At 19.2% G+C, this 14747-nt stretch overlaps 2 protein-coding genes across 2 annotated transcripts; both read left to right on the top strand.

Moving 5' to 3' along the window:
* Positions 1-7416: 7416 nt before the first annotated feature.
* CORC01_06868 (uncharacterized protein) lies at positions 7417-7563 on the top strand (the record flags this gene model as incomplete). Its single annotated transcript, XM_022618506.1, has 1 exon — positions 7417-7563. A coding segment is annotated over one exon (147 nt), but the record flags the coding sequence as incomplete, so codon positions are not given.
* Positions 7564-9012: 1449 nt separating this feature from the next.
* CORC01_06867 (uncharacterized protein) lies at positions 9013-9162 on the top strand (the record flags this gene model as incomplete). The annotated part of the gene is made up of 1 exon (XM_022618505.1): positions 9013-9162. A coding segment is annotated over one exon (150 nt), but the record flags the coding sequence as incomplete, so codon positions are not given.
* Between the last annotated feature and the right edge of the window lie 5585 nt (positions 9163-14747).

Raw genomic sequence — 14747 nt, 5'->3', positions numbered from 1 at the left:
AACCTCGAATAAGTAAAAAAAAAGGTAATTTTTAAAAAAAAATAAGCTTAATAATAACGTTAAAACCTTTTTTATATAATCTAATTAACTAAACGGAAAGGATCGTATAAACTTATTTCGTTAACGATCGATATAAATTAAAGACTTTTTAAAGGATTGTTTTAAATACGGGAGCTTTAAAATAATTAATAGGGAGAGAAAAGCAGTTCTAAGCCTTAAAAAAAATTTATTTAACTAAACTTAACACCGCTAAGGCTAATATCGCTAAGATTATGTTTAGACTAAGCGAATAACTTATCGAGATCAAAATAGTTAATATTTAGACCTAATTCGGTATTATAACTTTTTATATATTATTTATTAATAAGCCTTTTTTTTTATATTTAATAAATATAAATCGCTTTAGTATTACGTTTAAAAACTTTATGAATAAAATTATTAATAGTAAAGCGTTTAAAATTATTAAACGATAATAAAGCTACGCTTTTATAAAGCTCGAGACCGGTATCTTATCGATTTATTACTTTATAGAGACCGAACTACGGCGCCTTTATCGGAGGTTCGGTCACCTATCGATTTAAAAGCTCTATACCCTACTTAAGTAATTAAATAACGATGTTAAAATCGCGGTAATAAAACATTTAACTAAATTCTATTATTAATATTAAATAAACGTATAAAGCCTATAGCGATTTAAATTTAAAATCTATAACGAGTTTAACTTTAACTGAAAAATAATAATAAACGTTTTCTATTTAAATAGCCGGCCAGTTCTTTATATAATCGATTTAATTACCTCTTTTTAAATAGGGTAGTTTTTTATTAATCTTTAAATAAAAACGATTTAAATAACGCTAAAAATATAATAAATTAATACATATTAAAGCCTACCTAACGGTATACGAACTAATACTAAAACCAACTTTAAATTTACTAAATTTAAAAAAAACGCTAAATTATATAAGATCGAGTTAAAAATAATATTAATTAAAACCTATTATAATATCGGTAAAATCGAACGAGCCTATTAATAATTAAAAAAAGCGTTTAAAATTATTAAAAATAAAAGCCCGGATCTCATAAATAACGACTATTTATAAATAATATTAAAATACTATAACGATACTACTAGACTATAAGGTCTAATTTTAATGCTTTTAATATTTAAATCGTACCCTAAAACTACTATTTCGTTACCGCTATCGCTTAATATCGTTTAAAAAGCATAAGTAATCGAAAAGGTAATACGAGCTTTATAAAATCTAAGGGTAAAAAAGTAAATTAATAAAGCCTTAGCGGCACGTAATAGGCCCGATATATCGTAAAATCTTAATATCTTATTAAACTTAAATATATAGGTTTAAAAAGATATTATAAATAAATAAACCGGACTATATAAACTAATCTCTATTAATAAGCGCTCCTATATAATTATAAAAAATCGAGATTAACTATTTAAAATTGTAATAACGGCGATCCGACTATATAACTAAATAAATAAAAAAATAATCCATAAAGAAAAAAAAAAAGAGCTAAGGAAGGTCGAATAATTACTTCTTATCTAAAAAGGCAAAGACTAAATCGACTAATTAAAAATCGTTCTTAATAAAATCGTCGTAACTAATAAATTAAATAATTAATTATTAAATCCGCCGCGGCGGCGGCGAGGTCGGCTTTAAAAAAACTTAATTCCACAACTCTTTAACTATAGCGGATTAATTAATAATTATACCGATATTTTCTATTTAGCTAAAAAAAAAATAGACTTTAAACTAACTTTTAAATTATAAAAAAAAAGGATTATTACTGTAAAAAGTAAGCCCTATAAGGCCTTAAATATTGTTAAAATAAAAACCTTATAAAATTAAAGCGTATATCGCTTCGTTCTATATAATTTAAATAAATACGCTAATCTATAAATTTTTAAATTATATATAATTCAAAAAATTAAAAACAAAGGAACTAACGTACCGTATAAGAAATCTCATTACGTAATCTAAAAATATAACGACGTTAAAAAAATAGAATTATTTACGTAATCGCCGACGGTTTAAAAAAGTAATTAACGGTTAATATTAATTTTAATCCCTTCCCTTATTAGAAACGGATATTATATATAAAATAAAGATATTACGTAAACGTATATATAATCCGCTACTAATTTAATATAAAAGATCTTTACCTACCTTTTAAAAAAAATAATTAATAAATATCCAAAAGGTACGATTATTAAAATACTTAAACCACTATATAAGCTAGTAGAATTAGGAACTTATTAATAAACGACCTATTACGATTTCTATATTAAATAGCTAAATATAATTATATTAACTTACGATCTATACTTATTAATCTCTAATTACTTAAAAAGACCTTATAGGATCGTTAATATATAAACTAACGATACGTTAAGCATATTTAATATCGAATTTATATAAAAAGAAAATAAAAAGCTTAAAAAAGCCGGATTTACTGCTAAATTAAAAGAGATCCTTACCGCTAATTACTTACTAACGTTTAATAACGGGATCTTTATAATTAAAAATAATACCGTCGTTTTTTATTAAAAAAGATAAAAAAAAAAATTACTTTCGTTAACTCTATATTATATAACTAGTAGAAGAGATATTAAGTAAAATAAATAAAAGGATTGTATATTATTAATATTTATTAATTAAAAGTAATGTTTAATACCGTAAAAGCAACGCAAGCTACGGATCTAACTAAAAAAAACGTTATTATACTAAATAAACGGCTAAGCTAATAAATAGCAAACCTAAATCGTAAGCTAACTTATTATTTGTTAAATCTAGCCTTTATTAAGCTTTATATTTTTATTAACGGATCGTTCGCAAATAACGTAAATCTAACCTTTTAACTTAAATATATTATTATTTTAATAAACGAGGCCATAAAAAATAACTAATTCACGATTTACGGTAATATCGTCTATTATTTATTAATTAAAAATAAAAAAATAACTAGAAGCGTTTTAACCTTAGAGGTCTATAAGATAATTCACGGCGTCGACTTCGCCCATATAATCTCTATTACGTTTAAACGAATTATAAATCGATTAATTTTACTTATAATATTAACGATTGTTTATATAAATTCTTATTTATTATACGAATACCTTATTAAGTTAAGAATTACTAAAAAAAAAAGGCTAATAATAAATATTATAACCTTACGGTAATTATATAAGCGACGTAAAATTCTTAAAATCCGTTAGATTAACGGTAAAAATAATTTAATAAACGTTTTCACTAAATAAAACCTAAACCTAAGTCTAAAACGATTTATTAATAACGGAATAACTACGGTACGTATAAAAAAATAAGTTATATATTACGACCTAATACGTATTACTAAACCAGGGCCCTGCCCCACAGGACCTACGGCGGCTACTATACTATATATATAATAATAAGAACTTAAATAGCCTCCCTTAAGATAAAAAAATAATAAATAAATTATATAACTATAATTATATAATAAAATAAAAAACGGACGCCCGTAAATAAATAAAACAGGCGATTATAAAAATATAAAACGGACGACCGTTTAATAAACGGTTAGATAATAATAAATAAGTTATAATAAAGGATATATTTATAATTAAGACTTATATATAAGATAGCCCGAGCTAGGCTCGAGGATAAACTTCTATAGCTTTTTTAATAATTAATTCTTATATTAAATTTAATAATTGTTTTTAATTACCTTTATTAAAAACTTACTTAATAAAACTATAATTAATTACTAAAGCTTTATTTATTTTACGATTTATAAATAATAGTTTTATTAAAATTATTTTTATAACGATTATTATTTATAAATATTATAGCCCTGACTTTGATTAATATAAACCTTATTACGACTAACTAGCCATAATATTTTAATTACTCTTATTTAATAAGTCGACTTTATAAAAACTTATTAAATAATACGAATAATATTTATTTAACTTTTTTTTAATAAAAATAAAAAGCTTTAAGTTTTAAATACTAAGCTAGCTTAAGCCGAAAGAAATATAAAAATACTTAACGTTAAATATAATTTTAATAAAGACGCGGTCTTTAATAAAATAATATATATTTAAATACGCTACGTCGTTAATTAAAATATTTAATATAATAAAGAACTAATGGACCTCTTTATTATTATTATTACTTAATTAATAAAAGCTTAAGTTAAAAACGACCGCGATATTATCGAAATATAAAAAATACTTAACATTATATTTAAAAAATTTAAAAACAAACGTTAAAAAGTTTTAAACTTTACCAATTAAATAAATACATTTTAAAATACTATTAATATCGTTACTACCCCTTTTAATAAAAGATAATAAAAGTTTAAACTTAATATATTTATTATTTTTAATAAAACTTTTAAAACCTTAAAAAGATTTTTAATTTAAATTAAAAACTTTTAAAACTTTTATTAAAAAGATTTTAATAACGAAATTAAAAAAATCGTATATATCGTTAACTTTTTTAAAAAACGAGCTTTTAAATAATTTGAACTTTTTTAAAAAAAGTATTTTAAAAAAAAGACCTTTAATGAATATTTTATTAAAATATAAAATATTTATTATAACTTCGATAGGTTTAAAAAAGCTTTTAAATCGTTTTTTTAAAATCTAAATAAAAAATAATAAGCCGAGCGTAATATATTATAACTTTGATAAATTAAATTAATAAAGGACTACTTAGCCGAGTTTAAACGCCTTAATACTTAATTTAATCTTATTAATAATATTAAAATTTTTATATTTTATTAAGGATTAAAAGATAAATTTAAGAACGAATTTACTAAGATTAATAAATTAAACGATTTCTTTTAATATACTAAACTCGTAATTAAAATCGATAACTACTTTTATAAAAAAAAAAAAAAAAGAAAAAATAATAATAAAAACTTAATTTAAGACGTAAATATTAATAGTAATTTTAATATAATTTTAATTAAAAACATTACTATAATAAGAATAATAACCTTTAATAAATTACTATTTATAAATAATATAGCGGACTTATAGACTTTAATATAACAAAACGAAACTAATCTTATTAAAAAAAAAATTTAAATATTATAACTACAATAAGCTAAAATATATAATTAAAAACTATAAATAGCCTAAACGAATTTAATAATAACCTATCCCTAAAAAATAAATTAATATTACCTTTAAAAAAATACTTTATAAATCACTCTTTTAAATTATATATTATAATAATAATTACCTTACCTACCGAGATAATAAAAAATAATTAAAATAGTACTTTAAAAAACCCTTTAATAAAACCCTTATTATAATAAATAAATAAAAAATAATTTAACATTTTAAAACTATTGAAAACTATAATAAAAAGTATATTTAAATATTATTAATAATATATAAAATAGTTAAAATATAACTTATTAACTTTCCTAAATAAGCGTAAACCCTTACGATAATAAAAAATAAATTAAAAAAAAAGATAATAATTAAAAATAAAAACGACTTACTTTAGCTAAAAAATAAAATCCTAGCTTATAAAATATAAATTTTAAATAAATCTATTTATATAATATAACGAATACTTAATAAAATAATTTAATATTATAAATAACGCCTTTTAATAATAAAAAATTATAATAAAAATTATATTCGTATTTTAATTAATTATTATAAAGCCGGCCGATTATTAAAAAAAAAACGATTAGACGTAAAAATAATACTCGCCCTACTCTAATAACGATTTTAAAAATAATTAAAAGTTAAAATAAAAAAAAACCTTTTTTAATTAAAATACAAAATTAATAAAAAAATAAATATTATATATTTAATATACGGACCTTAGATGTTAAAAAAACATTATTATTAACGTATTAAGGAACTAAGCGAGGCTTATTATATAATAAACGTTTATATTCTTTAATATTTAATTATAAAAATAGTCTTTACTATTTTATAATAACGATTATATAAATAATTTAAAATAATAATAAAAAATAATATATTCTATTTAAAATAAAACTTTCCTATATTTAAAAAAAATATTAAGTTAAATAACTTAAGTAAAAAAATTATTAACGATATATCTATAGAATTTAATATTAAAGGACTAGACTACGACCCTTTTTTAAATAATATTAATATATTAAACTATAAATAGCTAATAAATTAATAATTACTTTATAATTTAAATAAACTTTACGACGTCGCTTAACGACGTACTTAATTAGAAATCGATTATAAAATACTACTCAATATTAATAATTTTATTATTAAAAAAGAAGCCGATTTAAATAGGTAATTAAAATAATAAAAATCTATAAGCTTTTAAAAAGAATTAAATTAACTCACTAAGGACTTAAAAAACTACCTATATAACCGATATATTTTAAATATATAATTTAATATTAAAACATTTAGAAATTATAAATTATTTCTTAAGGGGAGAAAACCTATTAATAAAGAAATAAACAACATCTATAATATTATTAACGTACTATATTTACTTATTAAAAGATAAAAGCGCCCCGATTTAATAATTAACTACAAACGGCTTATAAAAAAAAAATATTAACTTTTAAAATATTAAAAAACTAAGTACGCTAATTATAAAGGAATAACGAAAAGCGGCTAAAATAAACAAATTTTTATATTTTATAACACTCTTTAATAAAAAATATTTATAATTTAAATTTTAAATAAATAAATACGATATAAACGCTATTATTAATAGCGGCGTTTAAAAAATCTTTATTTTACTAAAAATAGTAAATAAATATAAATTATTATAAATATAAAAAATAAACCCGTATACCTTACGAATAATAGAAAAAAAATAAATTAATTATAATAATGGATATATTAATTAAAAGACTATATACCTTACGATATATATTAATAATTAACTAAAATAATTAAAATACGATATTATAGAGATTAAAAATACCGACGTTATCCTAAGAATTTCGTAATTATAAAAATATAATTTATAAATAAATTAGAAAACCGGCTAACTCTATTAAATAGACTTAATTATTAAATAATTTAAAAAAAAAGGTTTAAATAAGTCTTATATAATACTTAATAAACGAAAATAAATTAAATATATCGCTTTTATTAAAATAATAAAACTTATTAAGATATTTATACTTAGTACGGACGATTAAAGATCGGACCTATTTTAAACTATATTTAAAAAATATTAGATTTATATAAAACTATTCGCTTTAAAAAAAAAAACAGGACTACTAAAATATAATAATTAAAATATAAAAATCGAATTAAAAAAAGGAATATAATTTAAATTCTATTTACTATATTTTATAAATTAATTTAAATACGACGAATTTAACGAGTATATTAATAATAAATTTAAAAAGGGTTATATTAAACTATTATCTTTTTTAATAAAAATACTAATCTTCTTTATACTTAAGAAAAATAAAAAAAAGCTTAGATTTATAATTAACTATAAAAAACTTAACGAAATCACTAAAAAAAATTATTATTTATTACCTTTTATTATAAAACTTAAGGAAATATTATATAAAGCTTAATAGTTTACTATAATAAACCTTAAAAAGGTATTTAATTAAATTAAAATTAAAAAAAAAGACGAATAAAAAACGGTATTTTAAACTTATAAAAAACTTTATAAATACCTAATTATACTTTTTAAACTTATTAATATACCCGTTATATTTTAAATAATAATTAATTACGTATTTAAAGAATATATCGATATTTTTATAATTATTTATCTCGACGATATCTTTATTTTCTCCTTTAACTTCGAAATATATAAAAAACACGTCTATATAATATTTTAAAAATTTTAAAATATAAAACTTTTTATTAAGTTTAATAAATATAAATTTTATATATAAAAAATAGATTTCTTTAGCTATACGATTATAATAAAATAAATTTATATATAAGTATTTAAAATAATAATAATTAAGAATTAGTTTATATTTATTAATATTAAAAACGTATAATTATTCTTAGGATTTATTAATTTTTATTAGTAATTCTTTAAAAACTACGCTAACATTATTAAACCTTTTAATAATTTAATAAAGAAAAATATAACCTTTATTTAAAATAAAAAATATAAAAAAGCTTTTAATAAAGTTAAAAATTTAATTACTTCGGAACCGGTAATTATAATTCCGGATTTAAAAAAACCGTTTAAAATTAAAATTAACGCCTTAGACTTCGTTATAAAAGCTATTTTAAAATAATAAAATTAATAAAAAATACTTTACTTTTATATATTTTATTTTAAAGCGTTTTATAAAGTAGAATTAAATTAGTAAATTTATAATAAAAAATTAATAATTATAATTAAAACGTTTAAAAAATAGAAACTATAGTTTTTAAAAATTAAATACGAAGTTATTATTTATATAAACTATAAAAACCTTACGAACTTTATAATAAATAAAAATCTAAATAAATAATAAATTAAATAAAACGAATTTTTATTAAAATTTAATTTCCGAATTATTTACCGAAAAGGTTTAAAAAACGGTAAAATAAACGCTTTTAATAAACGACTTAATTACGAAGTTACGGTCCCTAAGGAAATATAAATAATCCTTAAATACGACGATAACGGTAATCTTATACCTATTATAAAACTTTTTATAATAACTAAAAAAGTTAATATTAACTTATTTAAAAAAATAACTCCTAAACTTATTATAAAAATTTATAATATTTAAATATATAATTATTAAAATATTATAAAGATATAAAAACGGATTTATTAATATTATAATAAAACCGTTATAAAAGTAAAAGTTATTAAAGCTATTAAGAACTATAATATTTATAAAAAAAATAAAAATAGCCTTTATAAGCCTTATAAAGAGCTATAACCTCTATCGGTATTATTAAAAGTATAGTATTTAATCTCTTAAGATTTTATTATTAAACTATTAAAATCTAAAAAACCACTTACGAATATATAATACAATAATATCTTAGTTATCGTTAACCGACTTATTAAATTTATTTATTTTATACTATATAAAAAAGTAAATAATATTAAGGAATTAATATATACCTTCTTTAAAATAATTATTATTAACTACGGTTTACCTAAAAAAATAGTTTTTAATAAAAATAAGCTATTTATTATTAAATTTTAAAGATTTTTAATTTCGTAACTCGGTATAGATTATAAATTATCGACTTTTTTCTATCCATAAACCGATAAATAAATAAAAAAAATTAATTAAATTTTTAAAATATACTTCCGTTATTATATAAATTACGACTAAAATAATTAAGTAATATTACTATTAATAGCCTAGTTCGTATATAATAACGTAGTTAGCGAAAATATAAAAAAATCCCTTTTTTATTTTAACTATAAATTTTAATTAATTATATATAAAAAAGTATATAAAAGACTATAAGCTATAAAAGCCGTAATAAACGTAAATAAACTTAAAAAGATTTAAAAAAAAGCCTTCCTAAACCTCGAGTTTATACGGCAATATATAAAAAAATATATTAATAAATTAAAAATTAATAAACTAATTTTAAAAAAAAGAGATAGTATATATTTCCTTCGCTATAATATTAAAATAAAACAATTAAATAATAAATTAAACTATAAAAAACTTAAACTTTTTAAAATTATTAAAAAAGTTTTATTAATTAATTTTAAATTAAAATTCTTAAATACGATACGATATCACCCGGTTTTTTATATCTTACTTTTAAAACTAATACCTAAAGGCTTATATACTAAAAATCGTATTATTATTAAACTTAACGAATTAAAATACGAAGTCGAACGAGTTATCGATTACCGAATTAAAAAAGGATATAAAAAGTATTTTATTAAATAAAAAGATTATAAATATAAGGATAATATATAAAAACCCGTTACAAACCTTTAGAACTCCTAATAGCTTCTTAAAAAATACTAAAATTAAATTTAAACCTAAAACTTTTAATTATTACGGTATCTTAATCGATAATACTAAAAGTATTATTAGCTTATACCTCCCAGGCTACTAAAAAAACACTCTCGGTATTTTTAAGAAATTCTTTTAATATAATACGATTTTTTTTAAATACTATTTGCTTTTAAAAACGAAAACGTTTTAACTTAAATAATAACTTATTTAATTTAGCTTAAGCCTTTTAATAGGCTTTAACTTTTCTTTATAATTTTATAACTTTTTTTTAAAACCGCGACTCTTTTATTTACTTTTTATAATTAAAATAATCGGACTTTATTATTAAACGATTTACTATATTTATTAATCGGGACCCGTAAAAAATAGTCCTTAAAAAACTCATAAATATAAATAATATTAATAAAAGTATTATATAAAATACTTAAATAATAGTATATTTTATAAACATCGGAATTAAAAAGAATTAAATAGCGAATACCCCGAGAATAATAATTTAAATACGGTATTATTTTTATATTTTTATTAAAAAAACGAATAATATATAATAAATAGCGATAAAACGTAATTATTTATAATTTCGATTTTTTAATTTAATTTAATATAGTGTTAATATATTTTAACGAAAATATTTAACGATTTTTTAATTTAAAAACGAATAACTTATTTATAAGCTTAAGGATTAAACCTTTAAGGGGAGGAGTTAATATTATGATTTAATACGTATTATTAAACTAAGGCCTTATTTTATAAGACTTATAGCGGCTATTATATTATATATATAATAATAAAAACTTAAACGACCTCCCTCAGGATAAAAAAATTATAAATAAATTATATAACTATAATCGTATAATAAAATAAAAAATAAACGCCCGTAAATAAATAAAATAAATAATTATAAAAATATAAAATAGACGACCGCTCGGTAAACGGTCGAATAATAATAAATAAGTTATTATAAAAAATATATTTATAATTAAGATTTATATATAAGATAACTTAAACTAAACTTAAGGATAGATTTTTATAACTTTTTTAATAATTAATTCTTATATTAAATCTAACGATCGCTTTTAATTACCTTTATTAAAAACTTATTTAATAAGACTATAATTAATTACCGAAGCCTTATTTATTTTACGATTTATAAATAATAACTTTACTAAAGCTATTTTTATAACGATTACTATTTATAAATATTATAGCCCCGACTTTTATTAATACAAACCTTATTACGACTAGCTGGCCGTAACATTATACGGAAAAGGCCTAAAAAAGAAACGGAAAAGGAACTATAAATACTACTTCTATCGATATATTATATATTATCGTAAGATCGTTAAATTACCTTTCTAATCGTACAAAATTAATAATAAAAAAAAAATAGTTAGTATCGGATTAAAAGCCTAATTTAACCTCGAGTTAGCGCCAGCGTAAGGGCTATCTAAAAGTCTTTATATTAGCGTTTAACTAGCGATTTAACCAACGGTTGGAACCTTTCTTTTCTACTTCACGCAGAGATTAATATAAGAGTAATTAACTTTTCGTCACTACGGTTCGATCGAATAAATCACCCTATAATTACGTAAACCAACAATAAGTATAATATAATCTAATATAAAATAATTTAAATAAATACGTTAAGATAAGAAAATATTAATAAAAGAGCCTTCACCGCCTTTAGGACGAAGTATTTATAATCTATATATTTTTTTAAGCTAATAACAGTGTGTAGCTGTTATGCCCGTGTAAGAGTCATACCCGTATATTAATTGTTCATGCCCGTATATCAATTCCCAATACAAAAAGCCGATTCTTAAAATATAGTAAATTATTATAAATCCCCTAATTCCTAAATAGTTTTTCGTTTTTTAACCGTAATTAAAGCCGTTTATATTCCTAATCGCTTTATTATAACGACCTAATAGTTTCTTTTAAAATTTTATTTATAAATAAGTTATAAACCTTTTTTATATCTAAAAGCTTTTAAGCTTAACTTCGTATTAAAGTTTAAATACAGACTCCTTTAACTTTTAACTAATTTATTTAATATTTTAAAAAAAAATAAACTTTTTTAATTATACTTAATAAAAGCTCTAAATCCGGTATAGCTTCGTTATAATAATTTAGCCTTTTAAACGGCCTATCGGTAAAATTTCTTTTCTTAAGCCGATATATAATAATAAAATTATAAAATATTAAATATATATACTAACGAGCTTATTTACTTATAATATAGGTCTAACTTATAAACGAGCTTAGGTTTTAATAATTAATTAAAACCTCTATAAAAATAATAAAACCTTTTATATAATATCGCTAAATTTTAAAAAACTCTATAATAATATATATCTCTTAATCTAAAATCCTTTAATTTAGTTTAATACCTTTAAACTTCCTAAATTAAAAAATAATAAAATACTACCTCTTATTAAATTATTTTTAAAAAAAGATCTTAAAAGCTATGTAATTTAAAACGTTTATTTTTATCCTTATTAATAACTTACTAACGAAATATTTTAATAAAAGCGCTAACTAAAAAACTTATTAAAAAATCTTAAAAACGAATACTGCTCTTCTATTTAACTAAATATTCTTAGCTTTCTTATTATCTTTATTCTTTTTTAAAAAGTTTATAAAAAGCTTAATAATTTATAAATACTTATAAATAAACCTTTAATAAAAATTATAAAATCTAAAAAATATTTATACTTTTTAAAAAGTTTAAAATATAAGTTATAAAAAGATCGCTTTTACCTAATTAAAGGCTATAAAAACGCCCTCGATTAATAAAATAAATCCTAAAAACTCCACCTCCTTTTAATAAAAAATATACTTTAATAAATTAGTATAAAACTAAGCTTTCCGTAACCTATTTATAACTTAAAACAAATAATTTATATAAATATCCCTATTTTCCAAAAAAAATAAAAAATATTATCTAAATATATAATACAAAACATATTAATAAACCCCTCTAAGGCCGTATTAATATAACTCTAAAAAATAATTAACGCATTTATTAAACCAAAAAGCATAACTAAATATTTATATAACCTATAATAAATATAAAAAACTATCTTCCATTCGTCTCTTTTATAAATACGGATCCAATAATAAGCCTCTTTTAAATCCAACTTAAAAAAATATTATAACCTAATAATCTAATCTAAAATCTCTAAAATAAAAAATAAAAAATAAAAAATAACGGTTCTTTACTATAACCCTATTTAATCCCTAATAATCTATATATAAATAAAAACTTCTATCCTTTTTAAAAATAAAAATAACTAAGGCGTTAGCAAAACGCTTAAAAAATCGGATTCTTCCCTTCTTAAGCTCGGCGTCGATATACTCCCAAAATATCTAAAACTCATGAAAAAATAAATAAATAAGACCTTAAAAAGGTTTCTTTCCCTCTATAATCTTAATATAATAATTAATAAACTTTAATAAAACAAGCATAATAACCTAAACTATATTAAAATTATTAAAAACAAAAAATAATTTTAAAAATAAAGGCGGAAGGTCTAAACCTCTCGCCTCATTTTTATCTAGTAATAAAAGCAATTTTAATAATATAATAATAATATAAATATAAATAACTTATTAAGCCTTCTTAATAAAACGGAAGGACCTAAGGGACTCTTAATACTTCTATTTTATTTTAAACTACTACTATCGCTTAACCCCGCTAAAATAAATATCCTAATCTATAATAATAATTATAAAAAAAAAAATAAGGTTTCTATCTAAGCGAAAGTCCCGATCTATAATAACGTAAACTTAAGTAAAAAACCTAATAATCCCTCTTAAATCTATAACGGTTAAAAAAATAATATATACCTTATACATAAAAATATAAAACTACCTAATAGCCTTTAATAAAAAAGAGGTTAACTTAACTTAATTAAATCTAAATTCCTTTATAAAATAATATAAAACTAAATTACACTCGGTATCGGTATCTAAATTATAAAACGTTTATAAAATACTTTTAGCGCTTTTAGCTTATATAAGAATATAAAAACGAATATAAATCCCTAATAAAAAAAAAAGAATATAAAAACTCACTTCCCTCTTAAAGCTTTTTTTAAAGAATTATCCCCTATATTAACCCCTTAAATAACAGAAAAACCTTTATCTTTTCCTTATTTATTCTTCCCCTTATCTAAATAAGAATTAACTAAATACTTAATACTATTATAAATATAATACTATAACGATTTTCTATCTCTTCCTATTTAAAATCCAGAAGAGTTATTAATTAAAATCGAGGCTTATGTTATAAAACTAAAATTAAATTTACTTTTATTCCGGTTTTAATGCTTTTTATTCGGTTCTCGATCGTTATCGTTTTTATTTAATTTTCTTTTTTTTTTCTTAACTTATAACTTATTATATCTAATTAATAATAGCTACTATTTTAGCTTTAATTTTAGGGAAAATAAAGTTAAATTTATAAATACTTTACTAAAATTTATTTAATAACTTAATATAAAAAAAAAACACACGTTCCTTTTTAAAAAAAATAATAAACTCCTTTTTAAAAAATTAAAAATAAATATCGAAATTAATAAAATTTTAAAATTCTTTTTAATAAACCTAAATAATATCTTATATAATTTTAAGCTTATAGTACGTAACGTCCTATAATAAAAATCGAATCCATTTTAAAAAATAATTAAAATTAAGAGCTTTATTAACTTAATTATCTAATAACTTTTTAGTATATTAAAACTATTTTACTTAGTAATTAATATTTATATAATTAAAAATGAAAACAATTTTTATAATATCGG

Source organism: Colletotrichum orchidophilum (assembly GCF_001831195.1).
Source record: "Colletotrichum orchidophilum strain IMI 309357 chromosome Unknown Scaffold_53.1, whole genome shotgun sequence".
NCBI lineage: Eukaryota > Fungi > Ascomycota > Sordariomycetes > Glomerellales > Glomerellaceae > Colletotrichum > Colletotrichum orchidophilum.
Note: the sequence above shows the minus strand (reverse complement) of the source record. Positions and strands in the feature narration are given on the sequence as shown.